General features: G+C 43.4%; 1 protein-coding gene across 10 annotated transcripts in view; it reads left to right on the top strand.

Annotated features, from left to right (window-relative positions):
• Positions 1 to 22219, top strand: part of PCYT1B (phosphate cytidylyltransferase 1B, choline) — a 126316-nt gene that overhangs the window by 28658 nt on the left and 75439 nt on the right. For 6 of the 10 annotated variants that reach the window (XR_006213438.1, XM_042974522.1, XM_042974528.1 and 3 more), the window contains exon 2: positions 19170 to 19256. The exons of the other annotated variants lie outside the window; for them this stretch is intronic. Coding sequence is in view for 5 of the 6 variants with exons in the window: in XM_042974522.1 (XP_042830456.1) it covers positions 19170 to 19256 (87 nt within the window). In the remaining variant the exon portion in view is untranslated. The remainder of the gene's footprint in view (positions 1 to 19169; positions 19257 to 22219) is intronic. 10 annotated transcript variants of the gene reach the window in all.

Genomic DNA, 22219 nt, shown 5'->3' with positions numbered 1-22219 from the left:
TGGGATTTGAAGATCCCAAGTGGAAGATCTTTCCTGTACAACACCCCCTGGAGTGAGGTACATTCCCTTCCCATCTTTTTGCCAGTTCTAGCCTAAAGTAAGTGCGGGTGTGTATACAGAAGCTGAACTGGCAAAGTAATGGCTTCGGTCTACCTTTGATTAAAACACACACACACACACACACACACACACACACACACACACACAAAACTTTACAGGGGGCGCCTGGGTGGCTCAGTCGGTTGAGCGTCTGACTCTCGGGTTCAGCTCAGATCATGATCTTACTTGTCGTGGGTTCTGGCCCCACGTTGGGCTCTAGGCTGACAGTGCAGAGCCTGCTTGGGTCTCTCTCTCCCTCTCTCTCTGTCCCTCCCCCACTTGTGCTGTCTCTGTATCTCTCAAAATAAGTGAATGACCTTAAAAAGAATTAAAAAAGCTTTCCAAGTTGTCTATCATTGTCATGGGCTACTGAAAATTTGGTCGGTTTAAATCAGGGCTGCAGCCAATTTATAATCCACTACTCAGGTTTTAGAAACCCCTTTTCTCAGCAAACTTTGATCACTGTAGGGGTCTATTCTAAGTTTGGATTTACACTTGAGGGCTGGACTTTCCCTGGCTAGTGATTTTACTTGAATAGCTAGGCTCATGTTAACCACTTAATAACAAAGATTGTTGAAGAGAGAGTGGCGAGGGAAAATGTCAAATAGCATTTCTTTTTATGGTTTTTAGTAGTTTCTGTTGATCCTTAGCTTTGCTAATATCCTCACATTTCAAATTGTATAAATTCTTTGTTATGCCCAGCACCCACCCATAATGATCAAAATCGCACACGGGTCACTGGCGCCACAACCGTTGGCAAGGTATGACTGCTGAATTCCAAAGTTACTTACAGTTCATGAAAAACTTAAGAGATTCCCCTCCAGAGGACAGGATCCTTCTCCCACTTATTATCAAACGTGAATTCATACAGTTTAGAGGAAACAGGACTCAGTAACAAAACATCATCTTAAAGTAGCGGGCGCCGGGGTGTCTCAGTCAATTAAGTGTCCGAATCTTGATTTCAGCTCAGGTCATGATCTCGCGGTGATCGTGAGATTGAGCCCCGACGTGCTCAGCGCTGAGCGAGGAGCCTGCTTGGGATTCTCTCCCTTTCTCCCTCTCCCTCCTCCTCCCTCCCTCTCCCTCTGTCTCTCTTGCCTGATCACACATTCTGTCTCTCTCTCTCTAAAACAACAAAAAATTTTTAAAGTAGCGATTAGCAAAGTAGTTCTCTTTTTATTAGCTGAGGCACACATTGGCTCCCCAAACTCATTCTGACTTTACCTAGGGATATGGAAAAGGAAATTTCTGGGTAAATAAAGGGCCATAAAGCTTTACTGCAAGACCTGGAGTGTGAACTTAGGTTGCTGAATGCCGTTGTCTGTAAGTAAAAATTTTATTTAAATCTCAGCAGTTGTGTCAAATGCCCTTTTGTAATCAACTGTGCTCTTTTTTTTTTTAATTTTTAATGTTTATTTATTTTTGAGACAGAGAGAGACAGAGCATGAATGGGGGAGGGTCAGAGAGAGGGAGACACAGAATCTGAAACAGGCTCCAGGCTCTGAGCTGTCAGCACAGAGCCCGACGCGGGGCTCGAACTCACGGACCGTGAGATCATGACCTGAGCCAAAGTCGGCCGCTTAACCGACTGAGCCACCCAGGCGCCCCTGTGCTCTCTTTTTAGTGTGGCACTTGGAAAGCTGTGCGCAGTATTTCTGTGTCTATGTGCGTTTGCCTATATATTTTCCGCGAAGCTTCTCTTGTGATCCTGCTGAACTCAGCCCGCGTTGATTGAGTACCTACTACATGTTGAGCTCTGAGCCCTCAAGCAGTTTGTGATCTGGGGATTCTAGAAGAGACTGGCACATAAACAGATAGTTTACCTACAGGATGATAAGGGCACTGTGTGCTAAGAGGTGTGTTATCAAGTGCATTGGGGGCAGAAAGGAGTGTGGTGACCTCTCCACGAGTCAGTTTCCTGGGGAACGTGGAGTAGAAGCCAGTCTTGTCATCGCTGTATCTCTGGCCTCTGATACAGAGCCTGGCATAGCCCTTTAAGGAAATGAGGCGTGAAGCTGGCGCACATAAATAAACGGGCCTTAAAACAATCTTTATTTTATATCCTTGTAACTAGCAAATTGATAAGGATATTGAGGGTGCAGTGCGGTCATGTTCAAGGGGAAATTTTTCTGAAAGGAATATTTATAGATTTTCCCACCTGCCTTCTTTCTCGATGAAAAAATATATAAGAAAGGAGAGGAGTAAATAGAATTAAGTAACACTGATTAAATTAGAAAAGAAATAACAAAATTACCTAGGTTTTCTGATCAAGCTTCTATCTTGGGATGTAATCGTATTACCCCTACTACTTTACCATGGTGCTCAGGTTTGGGATGTGTCTGACAACTCTTCTTTCCATCGTTACAGCGTTTATCCTTGATCCTTCGCTTCTTGTCCCTTCTTTGCTATTTTCTTGCTTCAACATGATGCAAGGTGACTCATAAGCTTGGCTGTCAAGGAGAGAAACTGAGTGGTCAGGGGTGGTGTGGATGTACTAGTCCTCCTCCAAGACCCAATTCCTGAGGGGTGAGTACCCCTTGTGGGCAAGGACAGTGCCTTCATATCTCCCCAGCTCTCAGACTGTGCCTAGACAAATCCTCCACGTCCAGCAAGTACCCCATGAACCCTTTCGAATAAGGCCCAGCCCTCCCCCCGCCCCCCCGCCCAAAGCTGTCTGCTTAAGGATTTGGTTGACGACCTTGGTCAAGTTCTTCTAGGAGTGCCTTGTACTGTCAGAAGGAAGTTGTAATTCTAGCCTGCAATAGTCACTTCCATGAAGATGGGTGTACCACGAGCCAACTGAAAAGGCCTTGGAAATAAAAAAAAAAAGGGGGGGGCTGGTTCGATACGCCACATTAGCAGGAGTTCATCTCGGGCTTGACTTCAAAGCGGAGCAGTGCCAAGAGACTGCTGTCTTGAAGAAGGTGCATTATGTCAATTGGGAGGTAGGATGCTCACCCGCTAATGATCAAAAAGATGACTGGATTTCCAGAGACATTGGTGGCTTCCTTTAGTAGTATCACCATCTATTTAACCCCTCAGAGCAGCATGTATTTTAAAAGGGAGATACTTACTGTTCTGTGTTGGTGAAAGTAAATCTGAGTTTCCTTGGGCATTTACTGTGGTCAGCTGGAATCATGCCCAAGGTTATTATCAGACATTTTCCTGTTGGTTTCAGTCCGAATGCAGCTTCCATTTCTTGCAGATCGATACTAGCCAGGTGTATTGTTGAACATGGAACCAGTGAATTAGTTTCCTCCATTCTCTTAAGTTGGTTCTTGTGCCAACCCCCCATTTGCCTAATGCTAAAGTCCTTATGGAAGAAATAAATCTCAGTTGGTAAGAAGATGGGTAGGTTCTTTGTTTCATTTTGGTGTTTGAGCGTGTAGAAATGAGAAGGTTGTGTGTGTCTTCACCCAGGCAGTGAGGAGGATTTAAAGCTGATTCAGTGATGCAGGGCTTTAGAAGGTAACAGAGAAAACTCAGTCCCCTGTCAGCCAGATCCTGTTAGCCAGCCCGAGAGCAAGTTCTCTGTGCAGTAATGCACCAGGTGCTGTGGGGAGGAGTAAGAGAAGTAATTCACAGCCCCTACCCTTGAATATCATGTCCACTTAACAGGAGACCATAGTTTGGGATGTGGAAGCATGCCAGGATGCTGGAATCCCTTGTGAGAGAGCTTTTTTTTCTTTTTGGTACATTTGACGTTAATATATTGGACTTTACGTACCTTATAAGCTGCATTTTATCCACTGAGCAGAAGTGCTTCCCAACAAGGGAGACTCCATTGACCAGATCCCCAAGTTAAGACAGGTCCCTGCCTCTGAAGAAAACATGCAACTTGCTGATCCCAAAACATTTTTGGACACGGAGAGGACGAGTCTACTTTTGAGGGGATCTTAAGTCCCCAGTGTAAGCGGAAGACTCCAGCCTCTAGACCAGTGCTGTCCAGTAGAAATACAATTTAAAATGTTCTAGTAGCCAGGGTTTAAAAAGTTGAAAAAGGTGAAGTTAATCTTAATATGTTCTGTTTAGCCTGATATATCCAAAATATGATCATTTCAACATTAATCAATATAAAAATAATGAGTGGGGTATTTTATATTCTTTTCTTGATAGTAAGTCTGAGATCCAGTGTGTATATTATATTGGAACACATCAAAATTCAGACTAGCCACTTTCAAGTGCTCGGTAGCCATATGTGGCTGTAGAGGGAGCTTAGACACCTGCACAGACCTGTAGAGAGAGAGAGAGCTCTGCAAAGCCGCAATGATAAATACATGTCATGTTGCATAGCACGCGCACACACACACACACACACACACACACACACACACACGTGTATATTTACTCAAAGCTAAGAAACTACTTCATACTTTGTCCTTGTAATATTTTCTTTGCTACCCTATCCTCTTTTGGTTTGGAGACTATTGTAGTGATGTAGATGAGAATTATTAAGTTTGAAGTTACGGATGGGGCAGTGGAGAAGGAGAGAACTGCATGAATATGGGAGACACTAAGGAGGTAAGCATCCCAGGATTTGACAACTGAGTCTGAGGGTTGGTCAGTATCAAGGAAGATTCAGTTTTCTGGCTTCCTCGAGTGGGTACCATCACTGAGGTGAGAGTATTAGGGGACAGTAGGTTGTGAGAGTTGCGTTGGGGATAGCATGCAGACTTCCATTTGGAGGTGTCTACTTAATGTTTGGTTTTGGAACTCGGGAGAGAGTTCTGAGCTGGAGATGTAGATGTGGGAGAGGTCAGTGTGGAAGAGATGGAAGTGAAATTGATCGGAATGAAATGGAGTCAGACAGTTTCTGGACCAAGAACATGGTAATTGAAATGGAAATGGTTAGCTAGCAAGAGCACCTCAGGATAATCCTACTACAAGTAATTCGAGAAGATAACTGACCCTGGGCCATACTATCAGGTTCTTAGAAGGGGAGAAATAGAAGAGCTGTAATTAAAGCTATTAGAAGGCTCCTTATAGCTGCCTGTATCTATGTGAAATCTGGTTAAATTAATCTACTCTATCCCAGAATCTTTCCAGAATCGAGCCCTGAGGGACACCATGTATTATTTTTTTAAGCTTATTTATTTATTTTGAGAGGGAGGCCAGAGAAAGGAGAGAGAGAATCCCAAACAGGCCCTGCATTTTCAGCTTGGAGCCCAATGCGGGGCTCGAACCCATGAACCTTGAGATCACGACCTGAGCTGAAAGCGAGTCAGACCCTTAACCAACTGAGCCAGCCAGGCACCCCCTGAGAGACACCATTCAAAGAGCCAGTAGAGGTGGATCATGAAAAGAAGACAGAGAGGTACTTCTCAAATATCTGGGAGATCAGGGGGCCGATGGCAGGGTACGTTCTGTGGTGGGAATGTCCAGTAGAACCAAATGCAGCAGACAGATCAAACGGGATAATGAAGCAAAGGCTCCTTTGGATTTAGAAAGAAAAGGTCATTGGTGATGTTTCAGTGATGTAATGGGAGCAGAGGCCAGATGGCAGTGAGTTGAGGAGCTTTTAGAAGGTGGGGAAGTAGAAGGTTGCCTGAGAAGATAAGCAGATAGAATGTGTAGGATCCAAAGGTGGATGAATCAGGATTTAGGGTTGAGAGAGGCTAGCTTTTTTCTCTTCTTCCTTTTTCATCTCATTCTTCCCAACATCTGTCCAGTGTGCCAAGGCTTTTGGTTGGCTCATTCTTTGACGATGGTAGTAACTCACACTTACATGCAAATGGCAAAGAGCCAGTGAGAGAAGGTGAAAGTGATAGGGGGAAAATTGAGGGGGGAATGAGTCTTAGGCTGTGGAGACACTGGGCTCTAGTGAACAAGTGGAAGAATTGGTTTCAACTAGAAGAGACATTTCTTTCACTGGCAAGGATGTTTTGGGTAAGAAGTTTTAAAGGGGGAGGGCATTGAATGTTGAAAGCCTCTCCTTATCTGATAGGCTCGGATTTCTCTCTAAGGTGGAGGTGAAGTTAGTGGCTTGGTTCTAGCAGGTGCAGAAGTGTAAATATGGGATAGCCTGAGAAGCTGGGTCCAACCCCAGAGTATTCCTCTCCAGAGGCCTCCAGGCTAGGGTGGGAATAGGGAAGGGTGGAAAGGCTGGGCGGTTCCTGATGAGACAGGGTTCCAAGGAGAGAAAATGGATCTGTCCCATTATGGCCTCTGGGGCTCCACACCAACCCCCAGGATCAAGAAAGATGTAGATTTGGAGCTTCCAGGGGAAGTGGGCTGGCCCACCGCAGAAGGGCGGGGCCTGGCAAGACAAGAATGCCACAGCCTAGTCTCTGCTCATTGGAGCCCACAGTTTCCTTCCAAAGTCAGTTTTACCAGTGAATTACTCTGTGGGCTTAAGCAAATCACTTCTCGTCTCTGGACCCCAGTTCTGTCACTCATGACGGATTGGATAGATGATCTTTGCCAGCCCCAAGATTGTGATTCCAGCTTCCCTCACCACGGAGCATGCTCCACCCCAGTGTGTTCTGTTTGATCTCTTGCTTCTCTCAAAAAGCAGGGCTACCCTACTCCTCCCCTCCTTTTGGTTGTATCCATTTGGGGTAAAAACAGGTTGAATGATCTTATGGCAGGACACATTCACATTGGCTAAATACGAATAACAAATGCTGGCAAAAGACTCTGGAACTTTACATTAGTAAAAGAAACAAACCTGTTGTCTTCCAACTTTATTCTTCAGATGCTTCTTCAGAAAGGTTGAGTGTATTCTAAATCATATGTTGAACATTCTAGTCATTGTCCAAAGAAACCTAGCTTGACTCTCTTCTTAATGTGAAGGATGACCCCCTAATTGATCTATCTCCTAACACTAAAGTTCGAAATACTGGGTTCTCTTTGAGGCAAGGCAGTATGGCATTGAGCTGTAGGGGCCTTGTCTAGCTGAAGCCAGCCACATCAGCTCACTGCTCCGGGTTAAAGTCCAACAGTGCGTCAGGCCATAGTCTTGGAACTCTTGAGTCTTTTGCTCATACCCACACAAAGAAAGCTTCTTGGTGCCTCTTGATGGGAAAAAAAATGTAGAAAAAGGTTTATTCCGTCTGATAACTGGGGGTGGGATGAAAAGGAGAAAACAAGGAAGGTAGGAACAGACCCAAGTCGTTGCAAGCTAGGCCTATTTTCTTCCAATAATCTCCCAGGTAACAGCCTCTACCTTGCTAGGATCTGATTACCCGTTGCTGGCCTCAGACCATAGCATTATTGTTTTAACATTCCTACCTTCTTCTTTATCCCAGCAGGAGACAGGTTGTATGGGAGGCTGGGGAAGCTGACCTTGCTTGGGAATAAAGAGACAGTTTAACACGCAACAATCTTGAAGGCACACTTGAAAACACAGTGATTAGAAAGTAAAGCAGCAAGCCCTGTTAGTGTGCACCTGTGTAATAATGGGCAGGGCCACACGAGGCCAGCCCATGGAGCTGGATTCATTTTCATATAATCTCCTCACTTCCACCAAAGCGTGTGACTTGACGTTTTTGTTTTCCACTTCGTAATTCATGCACGTTGAACCTGACATAAGTGTAAAAGGGAGCTGACGGCGATTTAAGCTGGCATTTAAGAAGAATAGCAACAATAATAATAGGTTAATAGAAGCCCCGTGAATGATGTGTACAGCCTGTTGCCAACCAAATGATGCTGGAAGCCTATTCCTGGTACCTGCCGGCTTCTGGGCTTCATGTCTAGTGCCTGATTTTGACGGTAGGCACAGTCACATGACACTAAATCCTGTTGTACCTCCAAATTGTTCAGTTACACGGGAATTGTTCTATACTGGGCTTAAGACTAGTGGTCTCATTCATTGCCCTCTGTGGGCAAATGGGGGACTGGTGCACCCTGTGTTAGGCACTGTGCTGGTGCCCTATGTGTGTGACCTCGTTTAACCAGGCTGCAGGCCTGTAAGATAAGGATCACTATTCCCTGTGTTAGAAATAAGGAGACCAAGAATTAAGTAATTCCCCAAAGATCAAGCACACTGATAAAGCTGGGATTTAAAGTTAGGTTTGTCTGACTTGTAAAGCCCCATGTTGCCACTACACACAGTCCCCCAGCATCAGTGAGCAGAGAATCACCTGCTCAGGCTTCCAGGGGAGTTGGAAGCAAGGTGTTTGTGCATGCACTTTGAAAAACGCTGTATTTAGCTCTCCCGTGTCACATTGTCCGCCTTTGGGACCAGGAATGGAAACAATTTCGATGTCTAGGCTCTTGGTAGTAAATTTAGAAACTCAAAGTAAAGATTTTTGACCCGGCGTACCTACTCCTAGGAAACTTGTGCATATGGCCACAAAAGATGAGTAATAGGATGTTCTTAGCAGCATTATTCATAATAACTCCAACTGGAAACTACCCAGATCCCCGGCAGAAGGAGAATGGATAAATAAATTGTTGTATTTTCACACAATGAAATGCTACATGGCAATGGAGCATGAAGAGTCTACAACTACCTGCAAAAATATGGATAAATCTCACAAACATAATATCGAATGAAAAGAAGCCAGTAACAAAAGAATATGCATTACAGGATTCCATTTCTATTAAATATTTTAAAAATAGGCAAGCCAATCTGTGAGGTTAGAAGTCAGGATAGCAGAAGGAGCACAGGACGGATGCTGGCAGTGGTAGTTTACTTGATCTGGGTGCTGCTGCGTATGTTCATTCTGTGCACGTCCAGAGTTCCACACTTAGGATCTCTGCACGCTGCCGTACATGTATTGTTCTTTAATACAAAGTTGAAAGGTGCTGTGACCACAGTAATGGAGAGAGGGTACACTCAGCAACAGATTGAGCATTTCACATAACTCTGGTGGTCTCACAGATCCTGTTCTAAGGAATGGTATCCAATTCTACCTGCAGTTACAGCTCTGGGCCACTAACAGAGCTTTGCTGTGCTCCTGGGTCAGCCCCCAGCCTCGAAGAGAGCATAGGTAAGCTGCTGAACTAAACTCGCCTTGCTTCTAGTACCTTGTCTAGCCTTAGTCAGGTTATCTGTGAATTAAAAGCCATGGTGCCCAATCTATGTGTGCTTTATAACAATGGCCTGGCCACACAGTCCGTTTCTAGACTCAGAAGGAGGTGGACGGGATTGGTTAGGTAGCAAGAGGGACTCTGGATAATCCTTTTATAGGGCAAATTCTAGGAAACGACTGACCCCAAACCATCCTATCATGTTTTTTAAGGGAAGAAAAATAGAAGAGCTGTAACTAAGCCAGAGAAATCCTCCCTGTATCTGCCTATCTCTATATGAGATCTGATTAAATTAATCTACATATCCCACAGTCTTCCAGGATAGAATCCTGAGAAACAGTTTTTAAAGGTCCAAGAGAGGAAAGGTATTAAAAGGAAGACAGAGAGGCATTTCTCAAATAGGTGGGAGTTTGGGTTCTAAGAGCAATGTGGTTGGTTCATTGATAGTTAGATGTGGGGTTTTTTTTGTTTGTTTCCATAAAATACTGTTTTTATTAAAGAAGTCATCCACTCTGCACAATCAATCTTCTTTGGAACATCTTTGGAAAATCTTATTTGGAAGATCTTCCCTTCAGTGGCTCACGAAAAAAGGGGGGGGGGTTATTATTGAAATGGAATCTAGCAAATACCTCAGGCTGCAACATTTTAGAAATATCTGTACTTCCGTCCAACTTTACAGCAAACCTCCCACACTGCATAATTTGTTCTAATGCTTGTTTCTTCCAGTCTTCAGCAATGTTTTCTATATGTCTTCTAAATATATTTGCTGACAAAGGAATGCGTTTTAGTTTGACATCAATTTTTTCCCCATGTACTAGAGCAGCCAGCTGTACTGTGGCATGAAGAGCAGGTGCTTCTGCAGCGGTATGAGACTTTTGGTTTTTCTTTATTGAATTACGGAAATTTGAAAAAGGCTTCTGCCGTTTATCATTACATGCAACAGTATTTTGTGAAGGCCTGGATTGAGTATCACGTCTTGAAACATCACTGAAAAAATCCTAGAGATTTTTCTTCATGTTCTGGATGCTTTGCTTTTTTTTTTTTTTTTTTTTAATTTTTTTTTTAACGTTTTTATTTATTTTTGAGACAGAGAAAGACACAGCATGAACAGGGGAGGGGCAGAGAGAGAGGGAGACACAGAATCTGAAACAGGCTCCAGGCTCTGAGATGTCAGCACAGAGCCCGACGCGGGGCTCGAACCCACGGACCGTGAGATCATGACCTGAGCCGAAGTCGGACGCTTAACCGACCGAGCCACCCAGGCGCCCCTGGATGCTTTGCTTTTAAGTATCATGGTAATTACAGTAGCTTCGTATGATCGTAACCTAATAACTCAAGGTACAATATACGCTCCAGGTGAAGTTTAATGCTAATGGCAGCAGATATTTCAAATAGTCCTCTTTGTGATACTTGTCCATTCAGCTGTCTTCCTGTTGATCTGATTAGGTCTTCGTTGTTCATACCTGATAACGTGGCTGATGCAAGACACCTACAAAGGGCTCTTGTTCGCTTGTGCTTGTATTATTTTCGCTTTCCTATTTCATTATGGAAAGTGTTTTAAGCCAATTGGTGATCCTGTGAGCATTGGTTTAGTTAAAACTAGGTAACATAATCTATAAATGCCCTTTACCAGGCCCACGCAAACTGCATTAAATTACAATAAGCTAAAAGCAAATGAAAATGTCAGGGGATCCAGACCCCCCCTTCTCAGCTGTACACTTTGCATTTTTCCTTGAGGACACTTCACGGACGTGATGTTGACAGAGATAGGGCACCGTATCAACCTGCATGTTAGAATTAGATGTCAGTAACGCGTCTTGTTTTTTAACATGAAAAATAAATCTAAGCCCAAGTGTTGTTCTCTAATGGATTGTCTTGCCTGTCCCACATTAGAAATCCCTGGTCTCCAGATTCTACATCTTGCCCTTGGATCCAGCAGTGAGGGGGAGGACTGCATTTTCAGGCTCCGTGTTTGGCCTCTTATAGAAATGCTCTCTTGAACTGCTTTTTGGTTCTGAGGCTGTGCCTTGCCTCATAACGGTACTTTGAGCAAACAAAAACAGGGTTTTCTTTATTAGGGCGTTGTTGTTGAGTATGCTGGTCCCACTACCGAGCATCAGCCAGCATGCCCCTTCCGGCAGCACCACTGGAGCAAAGGCTATAAAATTCGGCCTCAGGAAACGCCGTGCTCCTCCTCAGGATCTATTTTGGTTTTTTGCTTATGGACGATATTAACTTTGTCTCTCTCTTTGCTCTGACTGCTTAGAGCTTAAAGTCATTTTTGTGATCGGCCTGAAATGTGGAGAAGTGGGATAGGGATTCCTGTATGCTCGTTTCCCTTCTGACCTTTGTTGAAACCGTATTTCCTCCCTCAACCCAGATCTTGCAACTATTCAACTTTCAAATCTTTTTTTTAAGTCACCTCAAGTCCTTTGAGGAAGAAGATGGGATATGAATAAGATATACGATTGTTATTGATGTTCATTATAAACTCCTTAAGCTCAGTTGCTTAAGAAAAATGGACTTAGGGTATGGACTTTTTAAATCTTGAGGTAAAAATGATTCTTTTCTCTTGTCAGCATCCTCTATGCATTTCGTGAATCTAAGATGCCCTTGATTATGAGATACAGTCCCATTGCAGAGATGTTACAATGTCAGAAAATGGCCGATACTGGTTTTAAGACATTTCTCATAAGACCCCTCTCCTCATCTCAGAGATGTTAACATGTGGGGGAAAACATATATTTTAGGATAAATGAATGTATTATTTAGATTACATTTCAGAAAGTGGCACACGGATGGTGTGGGGGGTTATGGCTTGTGGGAGGTCAGTGTTTTAGGGAAGCCTGGATCCCTAGAGCATAATAACATTTCTGATCTTGGGTCGCTGGAAGGGCAGAAATTGCTAGCCTGACCTAGGCGCAGGTGTTCACACATTGGTTTAAAAAATGTGACTATAAATGACATACATTGTACTGTGACTATAAATGACACAGCTTTTGTAGAGACTAATTCACCAACACATGTTAAAATGTTCTGCAAATATTTATCTCGAAAATGTTCATACCCCTGGTCTAAGTAATTCAGCTTCTAGGCATCTATCCTAAGGAAATAATCAGAGGCTCAGAGCTATGTTTAGAATGCTACTTATATTACTAAAACATAAACAACTTCATATTCAACAACAGAGAGATACCTAAATACATTACGGTTTTTCTGTTCAGGGGCATGCTGTATTGCTATCAAAATTAGCGAGAGTTAAATGGGAAATAAAATGTGTGCCTCCTGCTCATGTGGCTGTGTACCTAAAATTTCTCTAAAAAATAAAGTCTATTAGAAACAATGGGGGGGTGTTTTGCAGGAGTATGGACTCTTGAGAGGGTGGGGGGCTGTCACAAAGTGGCCATGGCTGGTGCAGTTAGAGCAGCTGGGGTCTCATTATACATCCTGCTCGGACTGCTGTCATTGGCATTGGGTAGGCCAGGCCTCGGGGAGGCTGTTCAGCGTAGCCGATGACCAGTTACCCAGAATCCTTGGAAAAGGAAATGACTTTATTGAAGGGGCCATTCTTCAAATGTATCTTACTGCTTAGCTTGCCCATTGCCTGCTCGTTCTCATTTTGGGATACCTGCTAATCTCTCCTCTCGGGCCTGCACCAACCAGCATTGGCCTCCAGGCCAACCAGGGCAGCTCCTTTCACAGCTAAACTTGATTGGCCTGTATTGTATTTCCTGGTGCCACTTGCACCTTCCAAATAGAAACATGAACAGATAAATTAGGTGCTCCTGCTTCCCTCCTATCTTTTTAATTTAACATTCTCTCTCTGAGATATGATGCCCCTACTTTTCATTGTCTTGCCTAAAAGAGTAATGCTTGGGAATTTTAGGCGCAGGGCTAGGGAGAATGGGAGATAGAACCACCAGATAATACCCTTAAAATAGTGAGAGTGAAGTCTAAATGACATAATAAAGTAATCATGACATACTGAGTGGAAAAAACCGTTCATGTAGCTAGGATTCCAAAGTTGTTAATATGTATGCATATCAGAAAGCCCTAAAAGAAACAGAGAGAGTGTTAACAGTGGTTATATTTGGAAAGTAGAATTATTGGTGAATTTTACTTTCCTTTCTTTATTTCCCCAAGTTTTCTGTAGGATATATCATGATAAGAAAGTGTTATGCATTATATTTCTTATTCAGTTTAGTCTTTATGAATACAATCATTATCAATAATTCTCTCTCCAGTTTCTTATCAATAATTATTTACTCTCTAAGGACTTTAAATTCCTCCATTCAACAAATGTCTTTTGAGAACCTTCTGTCTGCCAGATACTGCCCTAGGAATTAGGGATATAGCAGTGAGGAGGATACAACAGACCAAGTCCCTGTTTTCTTTAAAAAAATTTTTTTAATGTTTATTTATTTTTGAGAGACAGAGAGAGAGAGAGAGAGAGAGACCAAAAGCAGGGGAGGGGCAGAGAGGGAGGGACACAAAGAGTCCAAAGCAGGCTCCAGGCTCTGAGCTGTCAGCACAGAGCCCTATGTGGGGCTCGAACTCACGAACTGCGAGATCATGACCTGAGTCGAAGTTGGACTCTTAACCAACTGAGCTACCCAGATGCCCCCCAAGTCCCTGTCTTCTTAGAGCTTCCAGTATTCAGGGGAGATTGGCCATAAATATATAGTGTCTCCTTATTAAACAACCAGGACCTTGCCTCAGCCTGAACTCATGTCCTTAGCTGAATGAATGAATTGAGTCTAGTGGCTTTAAATAGCATTTATATCTGTATGGTTTCTTAACCTGTATCGCTAGCTTAGTTCTCTGTCCCCAGCTTTAGACTGGTAAATCCGACTGCCTACCTGATGTCTCCACTGGGAGATCTAACAGGTATGTCACACCAAATGTGTGAGAGCAGAATTCTTGATTTCTCCATCCTGTCTGTCCCACTCTCACACCTACTCTTCCAGCGTCTCCCCACGTTAGGGAGTGGTGATGCCATCTTTCCACGTCTTCAGGCCAGTGACTTTGGAGTTACCTTGACTTCTGTCAGTTTTTTTTACTCTCTACATTCAGTAAATTTCAAATTTTGTTTATTCAAAATCTATCCAAAATCTGACTACTTATCACTACCTCCCCTGCTATCACCCTGATCCCAGCCTCCAGCTACCTACTCTTGCCCAATGATTACACCAGTTCCCTTAGTGGTTTTCTTGCTCCTGCCTTTGACCTTTTAGAGTTTAACCTTAATGTAGCAGCCACGTGGTCCCATTAGGACTAAGTCAGGTCATCTTACTCCCTGTGCAAAACTCTCTCATGGCTCCCATCTTCCCAGTGGAAAGCCAGTCTTTAGAGCATCCTAAAAACCCCATACCATTGGGTTCCTCCCATCTCCTGCCTTGTACCTCACTTCTCTGTCTGTATCTCCTACTACTTTTCTTTTTTTGTTCACCTTCTCCAGGCATACTGGCCTTCTTGTTATTCCTGGAAGAAGCTGGGCATGCTACTGCCTCAGGGCCTTTGCACTTGATGTTTCCTCTACCTGGAGAGTTCTTTCTCCACATGGCTCAATCGATCCTTTATATATTGATACATATATCAGCTCCCTTGGCTATCCTATTTACAGGTAAACCCTGTGCATTCTTTATCCCCCTTCCTTGCCTTTATTTTTTTCTAAGCACTATCACCTTTTAACATACTACGCATTTCACATTCTTTTTTGTTGTTGTTGTTTATTGTCTTTAAGGATCACAAAGACAGGATCTTTTTGGTTTTGTTTTTGTTTTTTTCCTGATATATCCTTAGAACCTAAAACCAGTGCCTGGCACACAGCAAGCCCTCAAGTAGTATTTGCTGGATGTTGGAAAAGTGAATAGAGAGTAGATAGTATGAAGATAACTTAAATTGTTTTTAAAAGCTCAAATAAATTTTAAATGTTCCATATACCTGAGAATAATATCATTTAGCAGTTAGTTTATAAATAATAGTTGTTATTTTTTTTGAGAGAGAGAGAGAGAGGGACAGTGTGTGAGTGGGGGAGGGGCAGAGAGAGAGGCAGATACAGAATCTGAAGCAGGCTCCAGGCTCTGAGCTGTCAGCACAGAGCCTGACATGGGGCTTGAACTCACAAACTGAGATCACGACCTGAGCCGAAGTCGGATGTTTAACCGACTGAGCCACCCAGGTGCCCCTAATAGTTGTTATTTTTAAAAGTACTCCTCTTTTCCTGTTAGACTCCTTTTCCCCTCGACATTTGGAACACCTGATCCTGGATTAGATTTCCTGCATCTCTGAATTCCCAAGATAGGAGATATTTCTTTAAATTTATTTTAAAATTAGATAAATTGTGGGGTGCCTGAGTGGCTCAGTCGGTTAAGTGTCCGACTCTGGGTTTTGGCTCAGGTCATGATCTTACGGTTCTTGAGTTCAAGCCCTGCATAGGGCTCTGCACTGACAGTGCGGAGCCTGCTTGGGATTCTCTTTCTCCCTCTCTCCCTCAAAATAAATAAACAAACTTTAAGAATAAAATAAGATAGGGGGCCCTGGGTGGCTCAGTCGGTTGAGCATCCTACTTCGGCTCAGGTCATGATCTCATGGTCCATGAGTTCGAGCCCTGCATGGGGCTCTGTGCTGACAGCTCAGAGCCTGCAGCCTGCTTCGGATTCTGTGTCTCCCTCTCTCTCTGCCCCTTCCCCACTCACGCTCTGTCTCTCTCACTCTCAAAAATAAAGAAATGTTTTGGGGCGCCTGGGTGGCTCAGTCGGTTAAGCGTCCGACTTCAGCTCAGGTCATGATCTCGCGGTCCGTGAGTTCGAGCCCCGCATCGGGCTCTGGGCTGATGGCTCAGAGCCTGGAGCCTGCTTCCGATTCTGTGTCTCCCTCTCTCTCTGCCCCTCCCCCGTTCATGCTCTGTCTCTCTCTGTCTCAAAAATAAATGTTAAAAAAAATAAAAATAAAGAAATGTTTTAAAAAAATAAAAATAAATAAAATAAGATGAATTGTATAAGTGTGTTCTCATGTAAAAATAAAATAACAGACACAAATGGAGTAAACAGTAAAAACATCCTTTCATCTCTTCTGCCCATGTGGTCTTCTTCCCCCAGTTAATAATTTGTTGTATATCCATCCTTCTTGGCCAGTGCTGTCCAAGAGAACTTTCTGTGATAATAGGAATGTTCTATATCTATGCTAATACTGTAGCAGCCACTAGCCACATTTGGTTATCAAGCACTTAAAATGTGGCTAATGTGACCGACAAAATGAGTTTTTAATTTTATCTCATTAATTTCACGAAATGTAATTTGAATTTAATTAAGTAGGCACATGTGGCTAATGACTACCACATCGGACAGCACAGTTCTAAACTATTTCTACAATTAGCTATTTTTCTCTCTCTTTAAGCATACAATATCATACTATACAACATGTGTACATATTATACTTCTGTCTCTGTCACTTGCTTTTTGCATTTAGCAAAATGTCCTAAAACTTGTTCCTGGTCTGTACATACATATCTGTGTCACTGTTTTCAATGTTGCCTATTACTTCATAATATGTGCATACCATACTTAGCTAAATGAAAAACAGGTCTTTCTTGGTGCCGAGCGATGTGCTAGGCCTCCTTTGTCTCCACTCCACTGGCATCTGTCAAGCCTCTGCAGCAGCTGCCTGGGCTGAGCCTCTGCATAATCACAGACAGAGTCCAAGAATCCAGGGATTTACATATGTTGGGCCTACAGTCCAGTGTAAAATCTACCGTTTCTTCCCTGTCTTCAAAAGACTAACATAATTTGATCCCAAATAAAATCATGCCTTAAAAACTATGTTCAACTGGCAAACACAAACCTAACAGAATGAGACTGAGGACTGAGATTTTGTGATGTGTTTTTCTAATTCTGAATTTGCAGTTCGAAAGCTGGGGAGTCCTGAGTCAAAAGGGCTGCCTGGGAAAAGTCGATTTGTTTCTGAGGTCCTGTTCTTATCTCTTTCGCGTATCCTGGTGAACAAGTTGTAACGTTGCTATAAAATTCTTTCCTACTGGAGGACATTCTTGGGATGGTTATGACTTTATTAACTATGGGTAATTCACTTTTCAATTGATCTCTGTGCTTCTAACATGCCTCATCAACATTTGCTAGTGAACATTTATTGAGCCTGGCAGCCGTACTCTTATATATACTGTATCAGCCAAGGCCCTGTCGAGACACAGACGGCTCATTCTAAACGGGAAATATGAAAAGAGGTTAATAAAAGGGACTATTCACCAGGGTGCGGGCGTTTCAGGAAACCTCAAGGGATAGTATGCACCCTAGGCCTGGAAATGTTAGGGCTTGTCACTCCTAGGCATGAAGGAAGGGGAGAGTGTGGTCGCCGGAACTTGGCAGGGCACTGTGTGAAGACGGGCCTCTCACCACAAGCTGTGCATATCGGTAAAAGGACAGAAACAACACATGCTTCCTAGCAGTGAGGAGGCCAGGTGGAAAGATACCCTAAGGTCACTCTTGCCCTGCCCTCTGGGGTTTGGCTTACTTGTCATGGATCCAGCTCAATTTGAAGCAGAAAGGCAATGTAGCCTATTGGTTGGTGCACTCCGTACCGGAAGCCATCCAGAGAGGAATAGAGAAGAGCAGGAGAGAGTGGATTCTGGAGAAATCGAAGGAAGGTATCACTTAGACATACATCACTTCATTTACTCCTTACAGTAGCTTCATGAGGTAGATTATTTTATTGGATAATCAAATAGGTGAAGATACTGAAGGTTAGTTTAAGGACCAGCAATGTTTTTAAAAACCATGTTTAAAAAATAAAATGGGTGTCAGCTTGCTGTCTGATTGATCCAGTTGTCAGTCATTGATGCGGGAGTCCCCGTTCTATCCCCCGCCCTTTGTTTACATTCAACTGACATTTGCATTGTATACTTTATGTAACGTCCAATTAAAAAAAAATAATTATTTATTTTAAGCGATCTCGACATCTAATGTGGGGTTTGAACTCATGACTCTGAGACCAGGAGTTGCATTCTTTTCTGACTGAGCCGGCCAGGTGCCCCATGTAATGTCTAATAGCTTTTAAGTAAATATTTGACAATGACTAATTGAACGCATTTTGCAAATGAAATGTCCAACATCTAAAGTCTTTCCCTTTAAAAAGCATGACGGGAGGGGCTCTTGGGTGGCTCAGTTGGTTAAGGGCCAACTCTTGGTTTTGGCTAGGGTCATGATCTCACGGTTCTTGAGTTTGAGCCCCGCATCAGGCTCTGCACTGACAGTGCGGAACCTGCTTGGGATTCTATCCCTCTCTCTCTGTCCCTCCCACACTCTCTCTCCCTCTCAGAATAAATAAAAAAAATGTAGAAAAAGCATTATGGGAATATGGCTTTGGTATGATACAGTACAGTTTATATAACCAGAACCTATATGACAAATAGGCAACGTATTCACATGCAATAACTCGGTGTTCTGAAATCCTAAATTAGGTAGAAAGAAGTTTAATTGCAGTCTTGCTCCAAGTCTGTGGTCTGGCAAGGTCCTTGCACATAGGAGGTCCGGGGTTTGGGGCCAGCCCTCTTTAACCCTTTAATACCCTCCATCTTTCCTGCTAAACATAAAAATTTCATGTGACTTCCAGCCCTGAATTTGGAATGTGGCTACCTAGGGGGGCACAGTCTATCCTCTGATGATCTCTACCAGTTCAGAGGCTTAATTTCTAAAATTTGTATGTTGAAAAGGGCAGGGTTTTCCCCCCACAGATTAAATTAGTGAAAACTGAATATGCCTTATCAGACTAAAACCTCCTCCCATTCTAAAAGCGCCATGCTTCACCTTTGAGGATTGCTGCCCCAGAGCCAATTCTGGTCCGTCCTTCCTTATTTCTCTCCTATTTACGCACTCTCCAAACGTCTAGCATCATATGAAATACATAGCAAGTGTTAGTAAACATTCACCAATGTGATCTGGCTGATGTGGGGTCTAAGCCGCAGCTTGCCAGTAACCAATTCTCTGTCAGTCATGTGACCTACCACACCAAGTCTGGGTGAAAAATAGGGTCATGTCCTTTTATTTTTCAATTAATCATTTTCCCCCCTCTTCTTTAATTACCAGGCAGTCCATTGTGTCCTTTTTGAGGCCCCTCTATTCGAATGGCCTAAGAATCCAGAGAGTTTCCTCAGTTCAAAGGGAGCCAGAAAGGTAACGGAGTCTAAGGGACATAACACTGCTGCTTCCTGCTGCTATTTGGTGTCACTGTTGAAGACATGTTCTGTTTATTTGAGTGGAGACATCCTCTATCTCAGACTTGTAAAATTAAATGAGCCGATACGTTTAAAGTGCTTAGTGTGTAAATGGTTACATGGCACTCTGTAGGCACTCAAAGATTGAGCTATTATGTTACATTATTGAGCCTCAGTTTTAGGACTTTCTTAGGACCTAAACCAGAGGATCCCTAGAAACACTCTAGGTCTGCCAAATGGTAAGGAATAGTTGGGGGCCTGGGTCCTCTGCAGGCTGTAAGTATATGTATAGCTTGGAGTCCAGGTTGGACCAGTCCCTGCCTCTCTTGGGAGCCTCTTGTTAACTTAGTCCCATTTTCCTGTGGTTGGTCTGTCCCTTGTAGTTGGAGGAGACAGAACCCATGTAGTTTAAAATTCCTTAGAAATCAAATGATTTATTCTGGCTCAGAGAAGAAGGAATCCTGGGGTGTTTGGGCTGAAACAATATTGGCTGAAGTCACAGGGCTGCTGGGCCTTAATCAACATCTTCCTGAATGTAGAGCTTGACTCTAAACCTAGGGGGTAATCTACCTCACTTTGGAAGGCAGTGTTCTGGCAGTGTTCACAACAAAGCTGTGGCTCAATAATTTTTGCATTCTCCCTGTTTCCAGCACGGTGCCTTGCACATACCAAGAAATACCCCTTCTCCATGTCAACTGATGCACACACATGTACGCATGTGCACACAGGCACACCCAAGCTCACTGAGGAACTCCGTCTGCCTTCCATTTCCTTGCTTCTCTCTTCTTCCTACTTTTAGGCCACAATTCTTAGTGTGTGGATGATTACATGGCTCTGTGTATGCACTCAATTAAGAAGACAATACAGGGTGCATTGGAACCTGTTTCTCCAACTTTGAGTAACTATCCTCGATTTACAGCTTTCTCTGTCTCTGCTTTAATTACCAGATTTCACACCTTCTAGAACACACCTCTCTTGGAAAATGGGAACACCTTATCTTTTTTTTTTTTAAATATGAAATTTATTGTCAAATTGGTTTCCATACAACACCCAGGGCTCATCCCAACAGGTGCCCTCCTCAATAGCCATCACCCACCCTCCCCTCCCTCCCACCCCCATCAACCCTCAGTTTATTCTCAGTTTTTAAGAGTCTCTTATGGTTTGCCTCCCTCCCTCTCTAACCTCTTTTTTTTTCCTTCCCCTCCCCCATGGTCTTCTGTTAAGTTTCTCAGGATCCATATAAGAGTGAAAACATATGGTGTCTGTCTTTCCCTGTGTAACTTACTTCACTTAGCCTAACACTCTCCAGTTCCATCCACGTTGCTACCAAAGGCCAGATTTCATTCTTTCTCATTGCCACGTAGTATTCCATTGTGTATATAAACCACAATGCCTTTATCCATTCCTCAGTTGATGGACAGTTAGGGTCTTTCCATAATTTGGCTACTGTTGAAAGTGCTGCTCTAAACATTGGGGTACAAGTGCCCCTATGCCTCAGCACTCCTGTATCCCTTGGGTCAATTGCTAGCAGTGCTACTGCTGGGTCATAGGGTAGGTCTGTTTTTAATTTTTTGAGGAACCTCCACACTGTTTTCCAGAGCAGCTGCACCAGTTTGCATTCCCACCAACAGTGCAAGAGGGTCCCCGTTTCTCCACATCCTCGCCAGCATCTATAGTCTCCTGATTTGTTCATTTTAGCCACTCTCACTGGCGTGAGGAGGAACACCTTATCTTTTTAATAAGCTTTGCGACTGGCACATGAAGGATCTCCAAATAGTAATTTATTTCAGATCATGTGAAGAAGATTCACTGTCCACATCTATTAAAGGTTAATGACTCATTAATAAAAGCTAATCCATTTAGCTATTTAGGTTGTATCCTAAAAGTTCATTCATGGGTCAGTTTGCTTTGTTTCTAGGGGGAAGTCCGTTATCTATTATTATAATATGTAGTATTATATATTATGATATGTAATAATGAACACTAATAGTAATAATAATTGCCACAGTTTATTGGGTACCAGATACTTTATATACATTATTTCTATGGCACATAACAACCCTGAGAGATAGTTACCCATTTTACAGATAAAACTGAGCTTCAACAAGTTAAGGAATGTCTTTTTAAAAGTACACAAAGTCCAATGCATTTCTTGTCCTAAAGACAGCGCCTGCTAAAGGGGCATGACAGGCCACCCCATCACCTCCCTCTCCGTTCCTAGTCCCTTGACCAGCCGCAGCCTGCGGGCCCCAGGTGGGTGTCTGATTCAATGCCAGCCTATCCTGGTTGTGGCCTGCTCTGCAAAGATGAGCTAGGCCATTCTGATTCTCCTTTAGGAATTTGAATGGGAAGGGGTGTCTGGCTGGCTGAGTCGGTTGAGCGTCCGACTTTGGCTCAGGTCATGATCTCATGATTCGTAGGTTCCAGTCCCACGTCAGGCTTTGCGCTGACCATGGAGCCTGCTCTGGATTCTCTGTCTCCCTCTCTCTCTGCCCCTCTCCTGCTTGGGCAGGCATGCACACTCTCTCTCTCTCTCTCTCTCTCAAAAATAAGCATTTAAAAAAATGAATTTGAATGGGGAAACATGGAAAGAAGCAGCAGGTGGGTTGGAACTGAGGCTGAAAGACTCTATAAGAAGTTAATGAAGGGGTATTGGGAAGGGAAGCCAATTGTCACACGTGAGCTGCCAGTTACGGGGGAGTACAGGTGAGCAGAGACTTGACCGTAGTGGAAGGATACAGAGTAAATGGGAGTGGGAGAGAAAGAGTCACGTGCAGAGAGCCAGCCAGGTGGGTGCAGAGCACTGTGGGGCCAGACACTGCACCTTGCCTACCTTTTTCCCAGTACTTTCTGTGCCGGGATAGCCTTAAAGTAGTCCTTCACCTCTTTAAAGTTTTTTAACGTTTATTTATTTTTGAGAGA

This window comes from Panthera tigris, chromosome X, assembly GCF_018350195.1.
Source record: "Panthera tigris isolate Pti1 chromosome X, P.tigris_Pti1_mat1.1, whole genome shotgun sequence".
Taxonomy (NCBI): Eukaryota; Metazoa; Chordata; class Mammalia; order Carnivora; family Felidae; genus Panthera; species Panthera tigris.
This window is presented reverse-complemented; position numbering and strand designations above follow the sequence as displayed.